This window comes from Mustela putorius, unplaced genomic scaffold, assembly GCF_011764305.1.
Source record: "Mustela putorius furo isolate JIRA1106 unplaced genomic scaffold, ASM1176430v1.1 tig00000095_pilon_pilon_pilon, whole genome shotgun sequence".
NCBI lineage: Eukaryota > Metazoa > Chordata > Mammalia > Carnivora > Mustelidae > Mustela > Mustela putorius.
The window spans coordinates 19,389,063-19,414,365 of NW_025421280.1; the positions used below are offsets into that span (position 1 = coordinate 19,389,063).

A 25,303-nucleotide genomic window follows, 5' to 3' on the forward strand; every position below is an offset into this window, starting at 1 on the left:
GTTTTTTGGGTACATGGTTTCAGTACTCTTGGAAATACATCGAGGAGTGGAATTGCTAGGTCATATGGTGACTTGATGTTTAACATCCTGAAGAACTACTAGACTGTTTTTCACAGTGATTGCAACATTTTACATTTGCCACTAGCGTTGCCTTCATGTGTCGTCCATCCCAGATGAGTCGGGTCGCTGGTAAATACCATAGTTCCATTAGGGCTGCAGGCATGTGGTGTTCCCAGAGCAGTCTTGGAGTGGCAGTCGGCCTGCCTTCGCTCCTGCTGCCCTGTCTTGCTTGCTCCCTTGCTTCTGTGGCCTCTGCTCCCCGGCTCCATGCCATTCTGGGAGTACAGCTCGTGTGTTCTCACTGCAGCCTCCGCTGGCCTTCCCCTCGGCGTGGCATGCTGTCTCCTTCCTCGTCTCCAGGTCTTTGTCCGTCTGCACTCACAGAGCTCTAATACTTTTACAGGGCCCAACACATAGGTTTCTGGTAAATATTCGTTGAAAAAAATTTGTTGAAAAAATGGAATAGATTTCCATTTTAATAAATACATTTGCGTTTTCTTAAAATAAAAATTTAAGTCACAGAAATACACATACGAATACATTGTCATCCTAAAAAAATTTATCCAGTGCAGATAAAGCAAAAATTCCCTTTTGCTCTATACCTGAGTCCGTCTCATAAACATTGATAGTGACTTGGATGTATTCTTCCAGACCATTTTAAGGGCTTCTGCACATACATATGTCTAGATGTAGAAATAGTTTTGTATGTGTTTGGCAATACATACATATACAGATACAGGCATACCCTGGAGACTGTGCCTTCAGTTCCAGACCACCCCAATAAAGTAAATATCAGAATAAAATGAGTTATAGGAATTTTTTGGTTTTCTAGTATATATAAACGTTATGGTTATAGTATTTTATAGTCTGGCAGGTATGCAGTAGCATTATATCTCCAAAAAACAATGCACGTACCTTACTTTAAAAATATTGCTAAAAAATAGGGGCTCCTGGGTGGTTCAGTCATTAAGCATTTGGCTTTGGCTCAAGTCTTGATCTCAGGGTTCTGGGATCGATCCCTGCATCCGGCTCCCTGCTCTTCGGGAAGACTGCTTCTCCCTCCCCCACTCTCCCTGCTTGTGTTCCCTCTCTTGCTGTCCCTCTCTGTCAATAAAAAAGTAAAGTCTTTTTAAAAAAATTGCTAAAAAATACTAACCCTTATCTGAGGTTTCAGCAAGTCATAATCACTGATCATAGGTCACCATAACAAATATAGTAACACAAAGTTTGTAATATTGCCAGAATTCCCAAAGTGTGACACAGAAATACAAAGTGGTGCCAACAGACTTGCTTAACATAGGGTTGCCACAGACCGTCCATCTGTAAAAACTGCAATATCTGTGGAGCACAGTGGAGTGAATTGCAGTTAAACAAGGAATGCCTGTATGTGTAATAACTACTGTGTAGTCCCCAAACTGTGGAACATCCCACCCTCAACACAAGCTCCGTCCCTATGAAACTATCCTGTTCTTTCTAACCCTCGCATTAGGGAGGTGTCCTGACTTACTGATTGACGTTGACATCCTCATTTCTCCCTTAGTGTAGATGGTGTTCAAGCACACATTTAGGCCCTTACATTGTACACATGGGGTGTTTCTCGTGTATGCCCTGGAGGGGACAACAGTTTCTTCTCTTTCTTTGAAAATGTATGCTACTTATTTCTTTATTTTCTTTGGGTATTTTTCTGAATCAGATATTGGAAATGGAATTGTGTGGTTGCAGAGAATCCAAGTTAAAATTTTTGATGGAATAAAATTTCTCTCTAAAGGGTTGCAGCCATTTGTGCTCTTCAACTAGTAATGACAGCATCCATTTCTCTATATATTTTCACCTGTATTGGATATTACTAATCTTTTATTTTTGCCAACCTGAGTGAGAAATAACTCACTTAAGCCCTTGACATTGAACATATTTTCATATGTTTATTGATTATTTGCATTTCTTCTCTAAAATTCCTATTCATACCTTTTTTCTCCATTAAGTTTGGCCTTTTTTTTCTTTATTGGTGCTTTCTGTGATTTATTTCTGTGATTTATTGGTGCTTTCTGTGATTATGACTGTTAATCCTTTGTGTATTATATATGCTGGAAATATTTTCTTCTAGTCTGTGGCTTGGTTTTTAAAGTTGTTTATGGTATCTTTCTGCCAATCAGAAGTTTTAAATGTTTTTAAATGTTCCATTTTATGGCCTCATTGCTTAAAGATGTCTGTACTGTCCCAGGGTTTAAAACCATATTCCCTTATGTTTTATTTTAATTTGTTTGGAGTCTTGTTTTTCATGGTTTGCTCTTTTAATTCACCTGGAGTTTATTTATGTGGCAGCATGAAGTAAGGATGCAGTGTTTTTCCTCTTAGAATGTATAGCCAGTTCCGGACTCTGTGTGTGTTCGTCCTTTCACAGTTGATATGGGATGCCATTTTATTACCTGCTGTATCCTTGTATGCGTACATCTGTTTCTCATCCTCATTCTACTTTATTGATGTGTGTATATTTTCTTGCACTAGAACCATACTATCTTAATATTCTGATAGAAGGAACTAGCCTCATCACATATCATCTTTTACAAAAATGTGGCTGGGTTGTACAGCTAGATACATTGGATATTTTATTTTTGTATCTTTTAAATACATTTTTAAATTAGCATTTTATTTTATTTCATACATTTTTAAAAGATTTATTTATTTATTTAGGGAAGAGAGAGAGCATGTGCAGTAGTGGGAAGAGCAGAGGGAGAGAGAGAATCTCAAGCACACTTCCTGCTAAGTGTGGACCCCCCCCCCCACCAACATGGATCTCAGTCACATAACCCTGAGATCATGACCTGAGCCAAAGCCAAGAGTTGGACGTTTAACCAACTGAGCCACCCTTAAATTAGCTTTGTTTATTTATTTGTTTGTTTTTAAAAGATTCTATTTATTATTTGACAGAGAGATAGAGAGAGCACAAGTAGACAGAGGTAGGTAGAAAGGGAGAGGGAGAAGCTGGCTCTCCACTTAGCAGAGAGCCCAATGCAGGGCTCCATCCCAAGACCCTGGGATCATGACCTGAGCCAAAGGCGGACACTTAACTGACTGAGCCACCCAGGCGCCCCTTAAATGAGCATTTTAAAATAAAATACCTTCTTGGGATTTTGATTGGAAAGGAAAACATTTCTGTAAGGCGATTTTTAGTGGCCCTGTAGTATTACATTGTATGTTTATGCCGAATTTTACTTAAAAATTTCTCATGTTAGTTTAAAACATCCTTTTAAAATATTGGCTCATCATTTAGCATCTTAAATTGAGATATAAATAGAACATTGTATTAATCGAAGGTGTACAGCATAATGATTTAATATATGAATATATTGCAAAATGATGACAACAGTATGTTTTGGTAACATTCACCACCACATAGAGTTACAAAAACTTTTTTTCTTATGATGAGAACCTTTAAGATTTACTCTCTTTGCAACTTTCAAATACACGATACAGTGTTGTCAACTGTAGTCATCATGCTGCACTTTACATATTTGGGATGTATTTATTTTATAACTGGCATTGGTACCTTTTGACCACCCTCATCCACCTTGCCCACCCCTCATCCCTGGCAACCACCAATCTGTTCTCTGCGTCTGTGAGTTGGCCGGGGGGGTTGGTTTTGATTTTTTTTTTTAAATTCTTTGTGTGAGAGCATATAGCATTTGTCCTTCTCTGACCTATTTCACTCAGTATACTGCTCTTAAGGTCCATCCATGTTGTTGCAAACAGCAGGATTTTGTTCTTTTCTTGTGGCTGAAGAATATTTCATGTGTGTATGTGTATGTATACCACATTATTTATCCGTTCATCCCTTAAGTTGAACCCTTAAGTTGCTTCCACGTCTTAGCTCTTGTAAATAATGCTGTAGTGAATAGGGGAATATAGATATCTTTTTGAGTTCATATTTTTGTTTTCTTCAAATAAATACCCCAAAGGGGAAATTCTGGATCATATGTTACTTGTAATTTTAATTTTCTGAGGAATCCCCATGCTGTTTTCCATGGTGGCTGCAACCAATTCCCATACCCACCAACAATGCACATGAGGGTTCGCTTTTCCCACATCCTTGCCAACGTTTGTTATCTTATCTTTCTGATAATGGTGTTCTGACAAGTGTGTGGTGCTATATCATGATGGTTTTGATTTGTATTTTCCTGACAGTTAGTGACAATGGTCACCTTTAAAAAAATTCAGGGTATTCTTGAGCTCTGGGCTTTGTTTAAAACTTTTATTGGCTTTATAAATTCATTAGTACTGATTTGTTTAACTGAGATAGATGTGCCTTGTGTTGGGTTTACATAATCATAGAAAAGTAAAGTTAGGGTCAGATTTAATTTAGATGATATGAGTGGCTAAGATTGACTTTATTAGACTTAATTTTTTTTAATTTCCCTAGTTAGACATGGAGCAGTGGGTTAAAAACAACAGCAATAAACAACTTAATGAAACAATGGAAGATTTCTATCCCTAATAATCAAATTACATGACATTTGACAGATGGAAGCAAAACGTTTAATTTAGGTAGCCCGTCAGATAGGGTGTGTACGAGATCAGGGAGTAATGATTGACTGTTGTGGAGCGTGAAAAGCCAGTAGAAATCTACATCTGTTGGGGAATGAAAAAATAGTGACTCTACCACTAGCATTTGCTGTCAAGGGCATTTACTTTACAAATAGACCCAAAATGGAGCATCAAATTTGCTGAATTGTTTGCATTTACCATATTTAACAGCATACTTGAAATTAATCCTGGGCTTCCATCCGTTAAGTTGAGGGACAAGAGTGAAAATTTAAACATTTCAATGGGAATTTTCCTTTTAACTACCTGGTAAATACTTCCTGAATTAAAGTATTTTCTTGTAACTACTATATGAACTGGATACAAACTTCTAGAGCCACTCTGAGTTTCTTTCCTTCTTCTAACTAATGCTTTAAAAGTTATTTATGTTGGGCTTATTAAATGATTTTGGCGGAGGTTCTCTCCTACAGAAATCTCTCTTGGGTTGTTGTAACTTCTTCACATAATGCTCTTACTTAGTGTTTAGTCTTATCCTTGAAGACAAAGTGCATTAACATGAAGCCGGCTAGTGGAGGCTTACGGTGTGGACTGCAAATGTAAGCCCAAACAAGATGAAGGCTGGTTGTTGTTCATATGGCTTTTAGGTCTTTTAAAAAAACTGTTAAAACAGAAGTGTTCCATGAGTTTACACTGATGTATCTCCAAACATGAAATAGTGAATTCAGTTTCATTTTATTCTACCTGGGTTTCATTTTCAGTTTTGTTTTGTTTTGTGTGTATGTGTGTGTTTGACCTCAAGGCTTATTTTGTACCGTTAGCTTTTAGTATATCTTATACTGGCTTCAGTATGTCTTCTTGGAGCACTTTTTAAGTATCTAGGCACTGTTTATTTCACTGAAATATTCTAAATAAGATGAGCAAGGTTCAGATAGTTAGTTCATGAGAACTTATTTAAATGAGTAACTCTAATGTGTTCTGGTAACTACAAGAGGAATTATAATACCAAAATCAATGATAAAATAAAGTAAAGCAATTTAATATGAATAGGAAATAAAGGAAATAAATGAAAAAGGAATTAAATTTCCATATTCTAGGCTCCCAGATATTTTGCTGTTTTTTTCCCCTTCGTTGCATAGAAAGACAGCAATAAAAAGATCTTACAAATGTTCCACAGCAAATGGCTTCATGAGTTTATTTCTCCTAATCCTATTAAGATGCTGAACTGATCATTCATTGGTTAAAATCTTAGTGATGCTGTAAGATTGAAAAAATAGGGATGCCTGGGTGGCTCAGTCGGTTAAGTGTCTGCCTTCAGCTCTGGTCATGATCCCAGGGGCTCAGGTCATGATCCCAGGGTCCTGGGATCAAGTCCTGCATTGGGCTCTCTGCTCAGCGGGAAGTGTGCTTCTCTCTCTGCTTGTGTGTCTTCTCCCTCTCCCTCTCTTCTGACAAATAAATAAATAAAATCTTAAAAAAATATATCACAGCTTTAGCTCTCAGCTTCATAAGACTTGTGGTTTTCCCAACTTTTCTTATCCTTGGCTTTTAAACTTCACTTATTTTATATATATATATATATATATATATATATTGTGTGTGTGTGTGTGTGTGTGTGTGTGTAATCATTTTGCACTTGGTGGCTCTCTGCACAAAATATGCTGGCATATTCCAAGAGTTTATGAACATAAGCAGTGGATGACATCTTCAAAGCCTAGTGAACCAACAGATATTTATGTAGTCTTTGCTTTGCTGCATCAGACCCCCGATGAAGTGACAGGATGTCCTCTGTAGAGGTAATGCACTACATTAGTGCCATAGGAACTTGAATCAGTCAACATTGTATAAAGGTAACATTAATTCAGCATTTACCGTGTAGTCAACTCCGTGCTTAGTGCTGTTCACAGATTGTCTTATCTACGTAGCAGTCCTCTGAAGTAGGTACAGTACTGTTATCCCTCTTTTAAAGGGGTGCCATTGGCACAAATGAGTTAAGCATTTGTTAAAAGTCACAAACGTTGGGGCTCCTGGGTGCCTCAGTCGGTTGGGCATCTGACTTTGGCTCAGGTTTTGATCTTGGGGTCCTGGGATGGAGCCCCATGTCCGGTTCTGTGCTCAGCGCAGGGTCTGCTTGACCCTCTCTCTCTCCCTCTGCCCCTACCCCACTTTCTTTCTCAAATAAATAAATGTTTTACGAAAAGTCACAAATGTAGTCAAATAAAGAGTAGACATGGGATTTTAAAAAGTTAATACAAATAATGTCCTTCATTTGCTTTTTCCACTCAGCAGTATAGACAGTATTCCCATGTGCTTTTTATGGATCTACCTAAATTTTTCTAACAATTGTGGAGTATTTCCTAGTATCGGTGTATCATTATGTATGTGGCCATTCCATTCCCATTTGGTAGACATATGGGTTGTCTCTGGTTTCTCACCATTAACGATAATACTGCTGCAAGCATCACTGTTATGAAGCCGCCCACACATGTGTTTTGTATGAAAGATTCTCACTACCAGAATCACTGCTCAAAGAATTTGTGTCTTTTAAATCTTTGTAAGTTAAAATTTTTCATTAAATTCTTCTCCAGAAAGTCTGTACTCCGAAGTTCTCCCATTCGTCCACCTTCCTTGCCAACAATGGACTTTTTTAGTTTAAAAAAATTTTACCAGTCTGGGGGGCACCTGGGTGCTTAGTGGGTTAAGCCTCTGCCTTTGGCTCAGGTCATGATCTCAGGGTCCTGGGATCGAGCCCCGCATCGGGCTCTCTGCTCAGCGGGGAGTCTGCTTCCCTCTCTCTCTCTCTTTGCCTGCCTCTCTGCCTACTTGTGATCTATGTCTGTCAAATAAATAAAGAAAATCTTTAAAAAAATAAATAAAATTTAAAAATTTTACCAGTCTGTAAGGTGAAAAAGTCATATATAATTAAAAATTACTTTCCTCTTCCTAATGAGATTGAACACATTTTTATAAGCTTTAACTCTGATTTTTTTTTAATGTGGATCGCTTACCTATTTTGCCCATTTTTTCTTTTTTGTTGTTGAATTATAGGAGCCTGTATATGGAAACGAACCCATTATATGTTGCTAATACTTTCACCAATCTCCATTGTCTTGTTTATTTTTAGTAAAATATAATTGACAAATAATATTCTGCTAGTTTCAGGTATACAACATAACAATTCAATATTTGTATACCTTGCAAAATGATCACCAAAATAAGTCTAGTTAATATCCACTACCATACATAGTTTAAAAAAAAATCTGTTTTCTTATGGTGAGAACTTCTAAGATACACTCTCTTACCTTTGAGTTTTATTTATGATGTCTTTTGGCATGTGGAAGTTTTATGTTTGCCTGTTTTCTTTGCTGTCATTCCCTTATGCTTTCTCTATTTGGGTCCAGAGTGATCTTTTTTAAAACACAGATTTGATAATTTCCTTTCTATGCTTAAAGAAGCCTTCAGTGGCTTCCCATTGAGAGTCAGTAAAATACTTGCTTGAGGACATGGGATATAGACATTTTGCTTGGTTTGAAACCTGGTTCTCTTACTTCCTTGCTGTAGAGCCCTGGGAAGGTCAAGTCCTTGACAGGATGGGGAGGAACTGCAAGTAGGAATGAAGTATTTTTTTTCAAGGTAATGGAAATATTATAAAACTGGATATAGTGGTAGCTACACGGCTCTGTAAATTTACTCAAACCTGTGGAATTACATGCTTTTTAAAGTGGGAAATTATGGTATGTGATTATAAAAAGTAAATGGGTTCTGGGTTGCCTGAGTGGCTCAGTTGGTTAAGCAGCTGCCTTTGGCTTAGGTCATGATCCCAGGGTCCTGGGATCGAGCCCTGCTTTGGACTGCCTGCTCACTGGAGAGACTGCTTCTCTCTCTCCCTCTACCTACTTGTGCTTTCCTCTCTGTCAAATAAATAAAATCTTTAAAAAATATAAATAAAAATAAGTGAGTTCCAAGCTTATTTTGGAGAGGTTCCCTTTATAACTCTAACTGTAGACTAATGTAGTTGATGCTTGTTGGTTCTGCATAATAGCCTAGATAAGTGGAATGAAAAACTAGATAAAATAATATATCCTTAATCTTACTCATTGGATAAGACAGAGCTTTGAAAGCTACCTTTTTCCTTCAGGGATTCATTAGGAATTAGAGTTTTTGTGGGTAGGAGTCATGGTGCTAAGGGTTAAAGAGTGATTCATATACGTGTTAGTGTGTTGTGATTTTTAGATATCAAGATCTTGATAGTGCTGTCTCTGCATATACAGATAGACACACACACTCTCACATTTACATACACAGTCTCCAAAATTAGGAAAGATACCCATTTTTTCTTTCATCCCCTCTATTCTGCCAGTGTGTGTCTGTTTCATGAACCCTCCCCACTCACTGCAGTGCCAGGTCTTATGAATGAGTACACTACACTTGGGTTTCAGGCTTTTGTGTGTTCTTTTTGACTTTCCAGCACTTTCATTTGGACCTTTGGATGCCCACTGAGCTGATGCTTGAGACCTACGAGTAATCTTCAGATCAGAGCGGAACCATAAGGCCTTTCCTTTGCGTGGGGAGGAGACAGCCCATGTTCTGTGGAAATGAACGGGGAGCAGCAGCTGGATGCAGGTATTGGTTTTGCTGAAGAGAATTCCTTTTTCATAGTGCAGGATTCTCTTACTTACCTGTGTTGTCCAATTTGTCTTTCTGCCACTGAACGGGGAGCTCTTTGAAGATGTGAGTTCTTTCTCTGTCCCTAGCAGAGAACCTGGCACTAGGGGGTACTCATAATGTACCTTTTTTGAACTCATAATGTAACTTTTTTGAACAGAGATCTTTAAAAAATTTAATTTTGATAGTTACTTTGAATGATTTTGAAATAATTACAGATTCATGAGAAGTTGCAAAGATGGTACTAACAGGTCCTTGTGTACCCCTCACCCATTTCTACCATTAGTTACATCTCCTTAAGTGTAGAACAATATAAAAGCCAGGAAATTGACCTATGTACAAAGTATATGTAGTTCTCTGTCATTTGATCACATGTAGCTTCCCCTAACCATGACCTCAGTCAAGATACGGAACTGTTCCATTACCACAAAGAGTTCTTCTCTACTACACCCGTCATCCACTCCCTGCTTTCCCCCAACTTTCTCTTGCCCCAGGTACCTTGTTAGTCTCCTCTCCATCTCTGTGTCATTTCAAGAATGTTATATAAATAGGATTACATAGTATGTGGCTTTTTGAGATTTGCTTTTTTCACTCAAGATAATGCCCTTGAGAGCTATCCAAATTCATGCATGTTATCAGTAGTTCCCTTTTATTGCTCAGTAATATTCCATGGGTGTACTACAGTTTGATTAACTATTCACCTACTGTAGTACATTTTCGTTGCTTCCGGTTTTTAGCTATTACAAATAGACCTGCTGTGAGCAATCATGTACATTAAGATTTTATTTTTCTGGGGTAAATGCCCACGAGCACAATTACTGGATTATATGTTTAATAATGAAACAGCCCAACTGCTTTCCAGAGAGGCTGTACATTCTTACCAGCAATGTATTAGAGATCTGGTTTCTTCACATCCCCTCTGGCATTTGGTTTTCAATTCATTTTGATTTGTATATAGTGTTGTTGAATGTTATCTTTTTCTATGGCTGTTTAGTGGTTGCCCTAGGTATAACACAATCTATACATAACTGAGCATACTTTGCTGGTGTCATCATTTTATTAATTTGAGCCAGGTGTGGAAACTTTACCTGTACAGATTTTGAGAACCACATCAGACACTTAAAATTTTGCCTCAACTGTCGAACATAAAGTCAGAAGGAGGAGGAAAATGTATTATATTTTCCAATATTTGTACTCTTCAAATTTGTCCCTTCCTGATGTCTTCCTTCCTGATTTTCTAAGATTCCTTCTGTCATTCCATTTCTATTTATGGAATTTTTTTTTTTTTAGCCATTTTTTTTTTTAGGGTTGATCTGCTAGTGATAAAAATATTTTACCTTCCTCTGACAGTGCCTTAATTTCCCTATTTATTATTGAAGGATATTTTTGCTGGAAATGGAATTCTGGGTAGAAAATTCTTTTCTCTCATCTCTTGAGAAGTCCTGTGCTTTCTGGCCTCCATGGTTTCGGATGAGAAATCTGCTGTCATTGGAACCCCCTCTCCTCCAGTCACCCTAAGAGAGGTGTAGTTTCTCCTGCTGCTGTTAAGATTTTTTTTCTTTGTCTTTAGTTTTCAGAAGTTTGACTTTTGGTGTATCTTTGCACATATTTCCTTGGGTTTATCTTGTTTGGAGTTTTCTTAGTTTCTTGAAATTATGGTTTTTGCCAAAATTGGAAAAATTTCACCTGTTATTTCTTCAAATACTTTTTCAGCCCTGTTCTCATTTTCTTTTTCTGGGATTCTGCTGGCACTAGGGTTGGATCTTATATTGCTATTCCATACTCTTTTCATTTTTTTCTTTTCTCTGTCTTTAATTTTAGTCATTCTTACCTCTGTCCTTCTTATTCTGCTAAGGGGCTTACTATGGAGTTTCCTTGTGGTTATTGTGTTTTCAAAAACAAAATTTCTATTTTGAGCTGAAGAGGGATGAGGAATGGGAATAGCCCCAACTTAAGCCACAACCCGGCTCCTCTAACCAAGCCTAGGAGCTTGTCTTGAGTAGTTAACCTTTCAGTTTGTCGTGTGCCATTAGCTAATTTTGCAACTTTGAAATAGTTGATTTTCATCATTTTTAGCTAGTGATTTGCTACTTTTCTGGGAGACTGGGTTCACTGAAGTACTTACTCTGCCATTTAGGAAGTTGATCAGTGTTTTGTTTTAAATGTTACTGTTAATGCATGGATATAAAGTGCATGCATGTGTATGCACACACATGTACACACACACGCACACACACACGCACGTATGTGATGAATTTGATTCCATTGGTGTCATCCTTCGTTTGATGATCAGACTGCCCTGTTCTAGAGCAGTGAGTGATCTTTCAGATTGTGTTCTTTTGGTGTGATGTCATGTGTCTTTGATAGTTCAGTCCTTGCTTTCTAGTGTAGTAAGGGTCCCAGGTAACTCTTGCACATTTTTGCCCCAAACTTAACAATCTACCATTTCTCAGGAAAACTGTGTTTTTATTTTTGAACAGTGGATATAATATTTAGAGACCATAGTCTGGGTGCTGGGGTGCTCATTGATACTAGGTTGTCATTTCTTATAAGGCCTTTTCCATAGACATAGCTAGAAACTACACGTCTTTTGAAGAGAAAGGAATCAGATGGCTTCATTTTATAGTTACTATTTTAATTTAAAGTTGCAGGGCTTTTACTTCTTTGATTTTATGCTTGTGTCTCTTTTTTTTTTTTTTGGAATTGTGTTGTTTCATAATGATGTTAACATCATCACTTATTTACCCTGTAATATTTCTGTAATTTTTTCAATAATACCAACATTCCAAGTATAACAGATAACAGTGTGAGGTTTAAAATTTCTTTATGGTTTTTGCCTTAAAATATATTCCACTGGGGTTTGCAGTCAGACATTTTTTTTTTTAAAGCTTTATTTATTTATTTATTTGACAGACAGAGATTATAAGAAGACAGAGAGGCAGGCAGAGAGAGGAGGAAGCAGACTCCCTGAGCAGAGAGCCCCATGAAGGGCTCGATCCCAGGACTCTGGGATCATGACTTGAGCCAAAGGCAGAGGCTTTAACCCACTGAGCCACCCAGGCGCCCCAAGATACTGTATTTTAATATGACATAAAGTAATCCTGTTTTCCTTGAGGTTATGTCACCAACAATTAGGTATTTTTGTTTCAGTTCATTTTTAGTTGGATTTTTTTCTTTTGATTTAAATATGTTTCCCTCAGCATTATGTAGTAATCTTTCTCCCTTTTTTACAGCTATATGGATATATATACCATATTTTATTCAGCCACTTCCTTACTGATGGACATTTGGGTTGTTTCCAATCTTGGTATTACAAATAGTGCTGCAAAAATGAATAGCTTTGTACATATGTCTTTTTGTATTTTTGCCAGCATATCTTTGGGATAGAGTCCTAGAAGTGGGATTGCTGATCAAAAGGTAAATACATATGTATTTTGCTAGATATTGCCAAGTTCTCTTTCACCAGGTTTGTGTCATTGTGCTTTACCTGCTTAAGCACAGCCTTACCATAGAGTATGTTGTCAAACTTTGGGATTTTATTTCCAATCTGATACCTTAGTGCTGTTCCAATTTACATTTCTTTTCTTTTCTTTTCTTTTTTTTTTAAAGACTTTATTTGACAGAGAGACAGTGAGAGAGGGAATATAAGCAGGGGAGTGGGAGAGAGAGAAGCAGGCTTCCCACTGAGCAGGACGGTGGGGGGCGGGGGACGTTTGATCCTAGGACCCTGGGATCACCACCTGAGCCCAAGGGAAGGCAGACACTTTGGACTGAGTCACCCAGATGGCCCTCTAATTTACATTTCTTTTAAAATGAGTAAATTTCCACATGTTTCCATATGTTTAAGAATGATTTGCATTTCTTTTTGATAAATTCTCTCTTCCTGTATTTTGGTCATTTTTCTACCAGATTATTAGTTTGTTTCTTCTTGGCTTATTAGTAGATTTTAATTTATGAGGGTTTAGTTCTATAATTCATTATTTATAATGTTGCTGTTGATCTTTTATTTGTAAGTTAGCATGCTGTTTGAGGGAGAAGGTTCCTCCTAGCTAAGGACCATGAGTGTTCAGCCTTATTATGGTTTGGTAATGAAAATTGACTTTCTACTAACCCATACTTCCAGGATGCTCCCAATTTGGTCTTTTTTGGCTGGTTACATTTCTGGTGAAAAATTGGAAAAACACTTAAAAACAAATGGAAAATAATATAACAAACACACATGGATAAAAATGAATGGAAAACAATATAACAAACACTGGTGTTACCTACTGTGAAGAATTAATGTTATCATTGTCCAATATTTGTTCCCATTTTTTTCATCCTGTAAAATATCCTTAATACAGAGTCTGCCATTTTAACCATTTTGAAGTGTACAGTTCAGAGCATGAAGTACATTCACATTGTTGTACAACCATCACTACGGGGATCTCCGGCACTTTTTCATCCTCCCAGACTGAAGCTCTGGACCTGTTACACAACAGTAACTCCCCATCTCCCTTTCTCAGGCCTTGGGAGCCCCCGTTCTCTTTTCTGTCTCTCTGGGTGTGGCTGCTGTAGCTCTTGCATGGAAGTGGAATCATACAGAATCTGTCCTTTTGCAAGTGGCTTACTTAGCGTCGTGTCCATGTTCATCTGTGTTGTCATGTGTGCCAAGATATCCTTCCTTTTTAAGGCTGAGTAATGTTCCATTTTATGTATGTACCACCTTTTATTTATCCGTTTATCTATTTATGGATACTTAGGTAGCTTCTACCTTTTGGCGCCTATGACTGTTACTGCTACGAACCTTTGTGTATAAACATCTGAGTCCCTGCTTTCAATTCTTTGTGGTAGGTACCCAGAAGTGGAATTGCTGGGTCATAGGGTGATTGTACTTTTAATTGTTCGAGAAACCACCATATAGTTTTCTACAGTGGCCGCACCATTTTCCATTCCCAGACCAGCAGTGCACAAAGATTCCAGTTTTTCATATCCTTGTTAACACTTGTTTTTTGCTTTTTCGGATAATGGTCATTCTAGGGGGTGTGAGGTGTGTCTCATTGTGGCTCTGATTTGCATTTACCTTATAATGTTAAACATGTTTTCATGTGTTGTCCCCCCCCCCTTTTCTTTTTGAAAGAAAAATTTCAGCCTCTTTTCCCTTCTAATCCTGTTTTCTCCTCTCATCACCAAAGGTAGCACTGTTGGAAGTCGATGTATTGTCTTCCCATCTTTGTTTTTTATACTCTTATTAATATGCATGCATTTATAAAGAGATACTGCGAAGTTTCCTTTGAAGTCTAAACTGTATCTTGTGCTTTTCATTCTGCACCTGCTGTTTTTATTCGATGTGGGGTTTTATTTGAGATTTATCTATGCCAAAACTAGTTCATTCATTTCATCTGCTATACAGTACTACTCGCTGTAGAAGAACTGCCGTAATCTGTCTCTTCTCCTACTGATTGCTTTTGTCTGGTGCTGTTCCACACAGTGCTGTGGTGAGCGTCCTTGTACTTGCCTCCTTGTGTTTGTCTGAAGCTCAGGTTCCCCTAGGGTGCACTCATTCAGCCCCTATTCATTGTGAACTCTAGTGGCAGGCGTTGTTTTGGGCAATGGGGATACATCAGGAAACAAAACCCTGCTCTTAGAGAATTTATGTAAATTGGGATTATTGGATTCTGGAATATTTGAATCTTTGCCTACTCAACAAAAAATTTATTGAGTGTGCTGTGACAGAGATACAGGAGCGACCAACACAAAGTCCTGTCTGAAATAACAGAGTTTATTTTCTAATGGGGAGGATAAAAAGATGTATGGTGCACTGTCAAGTAGAAATGAATGCCTTTAAGATAATGAAACTAGAGTCTGGGTTTTCTGCATTAGATAAGTACTGATGGAAGGCCTTTCTGGAGAGAGGATGTTCGAGGAGAGGCTTGAATGAAATGAAGCTGGGAATGACACTGGGGAATGAGTCTTTGAGCTGAGGAAATAAACGCAGAGGAGACTTTGAGGATTGAACATGATTAGAGAATAGTAAGAATCCCAGGGTCACTTAAGTGCAGGGAGCAAAGAGGCTGGTTGGGGATGAAGTGGCAAGGAAGGTAGCCAGAGGTCAGACCATGTGGGGCCTTTGCACTCTCCCCAAGAGTTCAGATTTTTTTATAATTGGGATTAAAAGGTAAAATATATAGTGGTTAGGTCTTGGGCTAGAGAAAGAGAGCAATAGAAATGATGGGAAGTGGTTAGATTTGGGATATATTTTAAAGGTGGTACCTATAGAATTTTCTGATGGTTTTGATGTGAAAGATGTGAAAGAAAAGTTGGAAAGCAAGGATAACTCGACATTTTTGGGCTGAGCCAAAATACAGATTGGTGATGTCTTTTACTCATTTGGAGAGTACTAAGGAAGAATCAGGTTGAAAATTCAAGTTTGAAATGCCTATTAGGTCTAAGTAGTTGGCATTAGATATTAAATAGTAGTCCAGAGTGACTGTAATCGTTAGACTCTCGCCAGCTTTATATAATGCGTTTGAGTGAGCTCCTGATGGATTCCAGCAGGAGACAACATGTAACACTTCCATGCTGTTGGGATTCATCGATAATCAATGCAGTATGGGATCCCGCCATTTAAAAAGTGCACGTGAATATTTTGTGTGTGAAATCAATTAACTTGTGAAGTAAATTGTGTAAGTTAGGGTTACTAAGTTTATGTTTTTATACCTTGAGTTTTCTTTAATTGGGGCTCATTTGTTTCCTTTTGTTTTGATTTAAATTCCAGATGCTGGATCTGGTGTGGAAGAAGTGGAATTAAGCTGGGAAGATTATCTAGAAGAGACCGGGTCCACTGCAGTTCCCTATGGATCCTTTAAACATGTAAGCAGTGATTGTATTTGTTTTACTGACTGTATCCCATTCCTTTGTCCCACGGTACCATTATTAGAGATTTTAGAGTTATTTTACGTTGGAGCACTTGAAAGGATTTGAGTGCTTTTTCCTCCTCCTGGCCCCTTCATTAGGAAAACTGGACATATTTTATTTCTTTTAATATGTTGTTTTTAAGTAATGTCTACACTCAAACTTGGGGCTTGAATTTACAATCCGGAGATCAAGAGTCTCATGCTCTACTGACTGAGCCAGCTAGGCCTCCCTGGACATATTCTAAAATCTTTTTCGGTTTTGTGTGTTTTCTGCCATTCAGTGCAGAACTTGTCTATTTTTTTTTTAAGATTTTATTTATTTGACAGACAAAAATCACAAGTAGGCAGAAAGGCAGGCAGAGAGAGAAGAAGGGAAGCAGTCACCCTCTTAGCAGAGAGCCTGATGCAGAGCTCGATCCCAGGACCCTGGGATCATGACCTGAGCCGATGGCAGAGGCTTAACCCACTGAGCCACCCAGGCACCCCATGGACTTGTCTTTTTGACTAGTCAAGAATATTGCTTTATTTTTGTCAAAAAATAATATTTTATTTGTAATTGAAGAACCTCTATAATTGAAGAAAATGGTTTATTGTCTTGCACTTCTTTTTTAAAAGATTTTACTTATTTATTTGACAGAGATCACAAGCAGGCAGAAAGGCAGGCAGAGTTGGGGGGGAAGCAGGCTCCCTGCCAAGCAGAGAGCCCGATGCGGGGCTTGATCCCAGGACCCTGAGACCATGACCTAAGCTGAAGGCAGAGGCTTTAACCCACTGAACCACCCAGGGACCCCTCTTGCACTTTGTTTTATGACCACTGGCTTGCATATTGGGATTAATTTCAGTAACATTATTGCTCTCTCTCATGTTGAGCAGAAACCTGAGTAGTGTCATATAGTGGGTCAGATTAGTGGCTGTTGCAGCACAGTTTTGTGCCATAATAGCCCAGTTAAATTGTTAGTCCATTGGCAAGGTATTTGCCCTGTGTGATGCCTGAAGAAGGTAAGAAAATACTCCAAATTTTTTTAATAGTTTATATTGAGATCTAGTTTTTTAACCTGTTCACTTACACTCCCTCTTAAAATATAGAATACTTGATTCTGTTGATTGCATGTTTGTCTCAGTCTGTTTGGGCTGCCATCACACAATACTGTAGACTGGGTAGCTTAAACAACAGAAGTGTATTTTCTCACAGTTCTGGAGACTGGCAGTCTGAGATCAGGGTGCCATTATGATTAGGTTCTGGTGAGAACTCATTTCCTGGTTTGCTGGCAGCCACCTCACCGTGTCCTTAGATGGCAGAGAGTGAGAGAGCAGCCCCTCTGGTGTCTCTTCATATAGGGACATTGATCTTACCGGATCAGGTCTCCACTCCTAGGCCTCTTTTCCCCTTTCCTACCTTCATAAAGGTGCTGTCTTCAAATGTAGTCACATTGGGAGTTGGGATTTGAAATATGGATTTTGGGGAGACACAACTCAGTCCAAAGCAGTGTTCAACAGGGCGGAGTTCCTTTGTTCTGGGGTTTGGGAAGGCAACAATGCCCACTCGGAGTTGTTTGACTTTGGGAAGTTGAACCATATTCTTGAAAGTGTTTTTATGGGGCGCCTGGGTGGCTCAGTGGGTTAAAGCCTCTGCCTTCGGCTCGGGTCATGATCCCAGGGTTCTGGGATCGAGCCCCGCATCGGGCTCTCTGCTCGGCAGGGAGCCTGCTTCCTCCTCTCTCTCTCTCTCTCTGCCTGCTTCTCTGCCTACTTGTGATCTCTGTCTGTCAAATAAATAAAATCTTAAAAAAAAAAAAAAAAGAAAGTGTTTTTATAAGCTGAAGAGTCCTGCTATTTTCAGTTTGTTTTGTAAAAACTCAGTCATGATATTTTCCTTTCTATTTTTTTAAAAATTTTTTTTTAAGATTTTATTTATTTGACAGACAGAGATCAAAAATAGGCAGAGAGAGAGGAGGAAGCAGGCTCTCTGTTGAGCAGAGAGCCCGATGCGGGGCATGATCCCAGGACTCTGGTCCCAGAGTCCTGGGATCATGACCTGAACTGAAGGCAGAGGCTTTAACCCACTGAGCCACCCAGGCACCCCTTTCCTTTCTATTTTTTAGTTCATTTATGTCTTTCTAAAATTGAAGTGGTGAGATTTATGTATTTTAAGTAAAGATTTCATTTTATATTGACTAATCTCATAATCAATTTCAATATTTTTTTAACATGGAAAGCCTATTTGTGATCATGTAATATTTTTGAATTCTTGTTTTAAATGTTATTACTAATCTGATATGTATTTATACAAGCTTATTTATTTATACTAAAATGAAAATGGGGGTGCCTGAGTGGCTCAGTTGGTTAAGCGACTGCCTTTGGCGCAGGTCATGATTCTGGAGTCCCAGGATCGAGTCCCACATTGGACTCCCTGCTCAGCAGGGAGTCTGCTTCTCCCGCTGACCTCTCTCCTCTCATGCTTTCTTTCTCTCATTCTCTCTCTCTCTCTCAAATAAATAAAATCTTTAAAAAAAAAAAAGTGAAAATGGAGGACAAACATTCTGACCAAAATTCTGGGTCTTAAAAATGGTTCCACCTCTCCTCTTTGACAAAGCAACAAGGAGAATGAAAAATAGATGTGTCCTTTCTCATCGTTAATTACAGAAAATATTTGTAAGCTTGAATCAGTATATTGTGAAGGGCTGCCAGGTACAATGAAAATCAAGCACTGGTATAGGAAGATGCTGGAGAAGCGGTGCTGGTGGATAGCTGATCATAGGCAAAGCTGGTAGAACTCAGATCAATCTCCAGAACAATGGAGATGGATGTTTAAAATGCTGGCAAGAGTTCTACAGGACCCAGTTTGGAATAAAGGAGGGTGGGAAGATAGGGCTGCAGAAGAAATTAGAGGCCAAACCACATTTGCAAGGAGGATGCATCTAAGATAGTAAAACAGTTTTCCTTATGGTACATGTATGGTACATGGAGGAAGCAGTACCAGTTTTGGAAAAGGCACTGAGCTTTATCTGGGTCTTCTGGAACAAAACCTTTAAGCTGCTAGGGGAGGGGATACAAACCCTGTTAACCCCAGGATGCAGGTGAAATCCATTGCATCCTGGAGATAGGACAGAAGAAGTAAAAGCCTTTGTTCCTGGAAGGAGGGTAGGAATACAAGCTGGAGCAATCGAGACCCCTACAGTTCCTATTCCTTTTTTTTTTTTTTTAGGATTTTATTTATTTATTTGACAGAGAGATCACAAGTAGGCAGAGAGGCAGGCAGAGAGAGGGTGAGAAGCAGGATCCCTGCTGAGCGGAGAGCCTGATGTGGGGCTCGATCCCCGGACCCTGGAATCATGACCTGAGCTGAAGGCAGAGGCTTTAACCCACTGAGTCACCCAGGCGCCCCGAAGTTCCTATTCCTAAGACTCAGGACACAGAACCTGACTGAGACTGAGGCTGAATCTCAGAGAATGTGCTTTCCTGCTTGTCTTCAACTATGAAGTGAGGAAATACTGGGTAACAAAGGTCTATTTGTAGGAGACAGACAAGAGTGTAGAGAGAAGTGATCTCTGAGATGCAGTTACACAGAGAAGACCTATGTCTGAGAGTGGAGCAGCAAATATTGAGGGAGGGAAAGCCACCTGGAAAATGAGCCTATACCTTAAATAAAAAATGCTGATGTACCTTGGAGACTATAGTGTACTGTGAGTAACTAAACAACAACAAAACCCAAACCCCGTTCCACTCCTTAACTACATTGACTTAACCTTCTCCCTCAAATTTAAGGCCTAAAAAGAAACATGCCCGTTTTCAGGCATGAATGTTATTTGCCTCAATCTCAATTATTCTACGTATGATGTCTGGCTTTTAACCAAAAATTATGGGACACATGAAGAAGCAAGAGAAAAACAGCAAACTGTCAAGAGACAAAGCATTCAACAGAACCAGACTCATAACGTCCAGATGTTGGAACTATCAGATAGTTGTTTTTGTTTTTGTTTTTGTTTTAAGATTTTATTTATTTATTTGACAGAGATCACAAGTCGGCAGAGAGGCAGGCAGAGAGAGGGGAAAGTAGGCTCCCTGCCGAGTAGAGAGCCCTGTGTGGGGCTCGATCCCAGGACCCTGGGATCATGGCCCAGGCTGAAGGCAGAGGCTCAATCCAATGAGCCGCCCAGGCACCCCTATCAGACAGTTTTAAATAACTATGAGTAATAGGTTAAAGGCTATAGTGGAATAGATGGACAACATGTGTGAATAGAAAAGGACTTTCAGTAGAGATGGACACTATTAGAGTCAAGTGGGAATCTAAGAAATGAAAAACATAATAAGAGATGTTGAATGCCTGTGACAGGCTTATTGCAGACTTGTAGACCTCACAAATTAGGAATCAGTATACTTGAAGATAAGTCAATATAAATTGCCCAGACTTGAAATATAAAGAGAGGAAAGGTGGAAAAAGTCCAGACCAGAGCATCCAGTGCTGTAGACAGTATAAAAAAAAGCTTAATGCTTGTATAATTGGAATCTCAGGAGACAAGAAAGTGAGGAAAATATATTTGAAGAGCATAATTGACCACATAAGCAGAATAAAGGAGAAAAATCACATTATAACTCACTATATAGAGAAAAATATTTGATAAAATTCCACATGCACTCATGATACAAAGAAAACTCTTAGTAAACTATAGATGGGCATATCTTTAATTTGTTGAAGGATATCTATAAAAAAATCTATAGCAAACTTTATTAATAGTAATATGATGCATACCTTCTTTTAAATACAGAACAAGATGAAGGTGTTGTCTAATATGACTTCTGTTTGATTTTGTGTTATAGGTTCTGACTAGTACAATAAGAAGAACTATTAAAATGTATAAAAATTGGGAAGAAAGGAAAAAATGTCATTATTTACAGATATAAAATTAATGACCAACTTTAGCAAGATTGTTAGAAACAAGGTAGCATAAAAAATCTATTATGTTTCTAGGGTCACCTGGGTGGCTCAGTTTGTTGAGTGTCCGACTCTTGATTTCAGCTCAGATCATGATCTCAGGGTTGTGAGATCAAGCCCCATGTTGGACTCCTCACTGGTGTGGAGCCTGCTTAAGATTCTCTCCCTCTCCCTCTCTCATATATGTATATGTATGTATGTATGTGTATATATACACACACATGTATATGCATATATATATATATATCCATTGTATATCTATTATATTTCTGTATAATGGGGTCAAAGAAAAGTGGAAACTGAAAGATGTGATTTACAATAGCATAAAAACATTAAATGGCCAGGAATAAATGTAACAAAAATTTGTAAAGTAACTTCAAGCCATAAAATGAAGGAATATACGTTGTTTATGTAATGGTAGATTCACTATTATAAAGATGTCAGTTCTCCCCAAATAGATCGTAGATACACTGCAACCCATGTCAAATACCAAAAAAATTTAGGTAGACATTGACAATCTGATTTTTTCTTTAAGATTTTATTTGAGAGAGAGAGAGAGAGCATGAGAGTGTGAACACAAGTGGGGAGGGAGCAGAGGGAGAGGGTGAAACAGACTCCCTCTGAGCCAGGAGCCCAATGCAGGTCTCGATCCCAGGACCCTGGGATCATGACCTTAGCTGAAGGCAGACGTTCAACTGACTGAGCCACCCAGGAGCTCCTGTTTTCTGTTTCTGTCATTTTTCTCTGTATTTATTAATTGGTCTTTTATTACTCTAAGAATCTATCCCTTTATTGTTAATTATTTTTTACAGTATGGACTCATGGGTATTGTTTAAATCTATGGGTTATAACCCATTACTTTTACTATTTTATTGCTCACATTGTCCCTAATATGAACATTGGGAGATCTTTCTGGTTGGCTCCCATGTCCTTTCTAAATGCTCCCATCACTTTTGGAGCATTTCCTTACTTTCTGGCATCACAAGATATTCTAGGCACTTCATGTGTTTTTTCTGCTCCGGAAGTAGAATCATTCATTTCTCCATGGAGCCCGTGTTCTTTTTCATTGGAGGATGGCATTTATAAATGAAGAATTTGTACACTAAGTTTGCTTTTTGCTGATGAGTATCATTACTTAGAGTCCCTGTCAATTCACAGATCTAGGAAATGTATTAGCACCCACATATGTGCACATCTGTGTACTATTCTCTGTCTGTCATTTTGACCTCATTCAGATGCTCCCGATTCCAGCTAAGCGCCACCAGGATTGTGCTGATCTGCTCTCTCCTTATTTTTACTTCTTTCTCCCACAGTGAGAAATGTGGCTCTCATTTCCCACAATATATGTATGTATTTAATCTTTGTATACACATGAAATAATAGTTCAGAATTGCTCACCTTTGCCTTTGTGACCATATAATTTATCATCTGAATTAGGACACTTTGAGAGAGAAACAGGGCATTATTAATTATTATTCAAGGATAACAGGTATAAACATAGACTGTTTCAGGGAAGCTGGGAGGTGTGGCCCCTACATATGGTATATATTATACTAATATATTATCATTAAAGCTGTTTCTGTCCTTCCCCTTTTTTAGCCTCATAAATTTTTCTGAAGGATGGAGAAATCACTCTTGAAAACATAATGTGTTGAAGGTTACTAAAATAGTGAACATTCAGCGATTTATGTACTGAATAGAAAACATTTTCTATAATCATAGTAGGCTGCTTTGGTGAAAATACTGAGTTCTATTAAAATTCCTTCGGCGTCGGCAGGAACAGAACAGTGCGCTGTTCTCTGTTCTGTTTGGATCACTGCTGTGAGTTAGAATTGGAGTTTTCTCAGGTTTCCCTTGAGAAGGTTTTATTTCATTTAGTGTTTCATAATTGTAAGTTTTAAAAAAGAATTTTGCCTAAAGAAATACTCATTTGAGGTACCTATCTGGTGGTTAATAACATTTCCCTGTTCAGGTGGACACACGTTTGCAAAATGGATTTGCTCCTGGGATGAAACTAGAGGTGGCTGTGAAGACAGACCCTGAAACCTACTGGGTTGCCACCATCATCACCACCTGTGAGCAGCTGCTGCTTCTCCGCTATGATGGCTACGGGGAGGACCGGAGGGCCGACTTCTGGTGTGACATCAGGAAGGCCGACCTCTACCCCATTGGGTGGTGTGAGCAGAATAAGAAGACCCTTGAAGCCCCAGAAGGTAATCAAATACTTGCTCGCAAGACATGATATGGTACTGCTGTGTGCACAACCTTGAGGTTTTCGATCTTCCGCATGTGTTTTTCTAACTGCCTGGGGTTAGCATTTTGAGTGAAAATATTGATAAGGAATAATGCACATTTCCCTATCTTTAAAAATTATTTTGAAGGCTTCGTAAAGCCTTGGTTTTTTATGATACTCCTAGGAAGCATCAGTTTTATATCATCCTGTAAAACTGTGAGGCTCTTTGAGTTTGGGACTTGTAGGTCTGTTTGTCTTGAAGTAGTTAGGCCAGATTGCTGTGCTGTTGATTCTCTTCTGATTTTATTTTCCTGCCTCTTCTCACCCCTCAGTGATCTGGGACCTGTGAGTTCTTAAAATGAGTCACCTGAAGTTCCCTTCCAGGAAAGACCCTTACTGGGAGTAGAATCCAAATTGAGCGGGACAGAGACAATAGGACAGGAGGAGGAGGAAGGTCATGTAAAGATGGAGAAAGGGAAAGAAGGCTTCAGGTTTAAAAAATACCAGATCTTACATGTTTTTCTTCCAGCTACTTATTTTGATGTAATTTCAGCTTTACAGATAAGTTGCAAAAATAGTAGAGAAAATTCTTAGAGACTTTTTGCCATTTTCCCCTAAATGTTGATGTTTTACCAAGTTTATGTTCTCCATCCCTCTGCCTCTCATATACACACGCGTGTGTGATTTTTCAATGAACCATTTGAGAGTCAGTTGTAGGCACGATGCCCTTTTATTCCTACCTTCGTGTACTAATAAGGACATTCATTAGCATAATAAAATAACAAAATAAGGAAATTAACTTTGGTATAACACTGTAATTTAATCTGTAGATCTTATTTAGTTTTTATCCATAATGTTTTTATAGTAAAAGAAAATCCCAGATCATATGTCACATTCAGTTGTCATATCTCGTAAGATTCCTTTAATTTGGAATAGTTTCTTAGTTTTTGTCTTTCATGACTTTGACGTTTTTGAAAGTTAATGGGCCAATTTTCTCAATAATACTGGTTATGCCTTGTTTCTTTTCCTGGTCCAGGATTCAGTCCAGGATAATACATTGTATTTCATTGTCATGTCTTTTTAGTTTCCCTAAACTTTCTTTGTCTTTCTTGGTGTTTTTGATATAAGGTGGAATAAAAAAATTTGATATAAGGTGGAATAAAATTACTTTTATATCCCTAAATAAGTATCTTATAGGAAGATACTTTGAGATAATGTAAATATCTCATCACTCTTCAAACTTTTATCCACTATTGTTAGCACTGATTTATCATTTTTATCTGAAACAACTGTTATTCTAATGTTTACCAAATAGTGTTTTCTAATTCTGCCTACATAACATAATAGGCTTTCTACAAGAGAAAGAGCTTTCCTTTTCCTCCATTTACATACATACAATTGTGTATGTGTGTGAGGGTAGACTCATGATTCTTACTTTACTCAGTGGGTTATAATCCCTTACTGTCATTATTTATTTTGAATTTGGCAAGTGGCCACCCCTTTAAGCTGGCTGATGCGTCCTTTGTTATGTTCCCATCATTTTTTGAGTAGTTCCTTATGTTTTAGCTCAAGAAACTCTTCCCTGAAAACAGCCATTTCTTCAAGAAGTCCTGGCTTCTTTGGTGAAGAATGGTATTTTGAAATGAAGATTTAGGTGTTAGGGTCCTTGGGGGTTTGTGGGCTTCTTAGAAGCCTTTTTTCTCTTTAAAGATTTATTTATTTATTTTGAGAGAGAGAGAACTGGGGGTTGGATGGGAAAGGGAGAAAAAACCCCAAGCTGAGCCCATAGCCTCATGTGGGGCACGGTCCCAGGACCTTGAGATCAGGACCTGAGCTAAAACCAAGTGTTGGAGGCTTAACCGACTGAGCCACCCAGTAGCCCCTGACTGCCATATTTTAAGTGCTTTGTGAAAAAACGTTTTAAGAGGAAGCTCTAGAGACATGAAGCTACTGGCCTACCATCTCATCATGAGAGTCTAG

General features: G+C 38.4%; 1 protein-coding gene across 17 annotated transcripts in view; it reads left to right on the top strand.

The window, feature by feature from the left end:
- The window catches only part of SFMBT1 (Scm like with four mbt domains 1), a 123,900-nt gene that overhangs the window by 56,959 nt on the left and 41,638 nt on the right, over positions 1-25,303 (top strand). For 15 of the 17 annotated variants that reach the window (XM_045078955.1, XM_045078979.1, XM_045078943.1 and 12 more), the window contains 3 exons: positions 9,065-9,219; positions 16,019-16,113; positions 23,063-23,303. In XM_045078955.1, the coding sequence (XP_044934890.1) occupies positions 9,192-9,219; positions 16,019-16,113; positions 23,063-23,303 (364 nt within the window). In that variant the 5' untranslated portion in view covers positions 9,065-9,191. Of the gene's footprint in view, positions 1-8,157; positions 8,230-9,064; positions 9,220-16,018; positions 16,114-23,062; positions 23,304-25,303 lie in introns of all 17 variants that reach the window. The other 2 variants (XM_045078950.1, XM_045078991.1) reach the window with 2 other exon arrangements.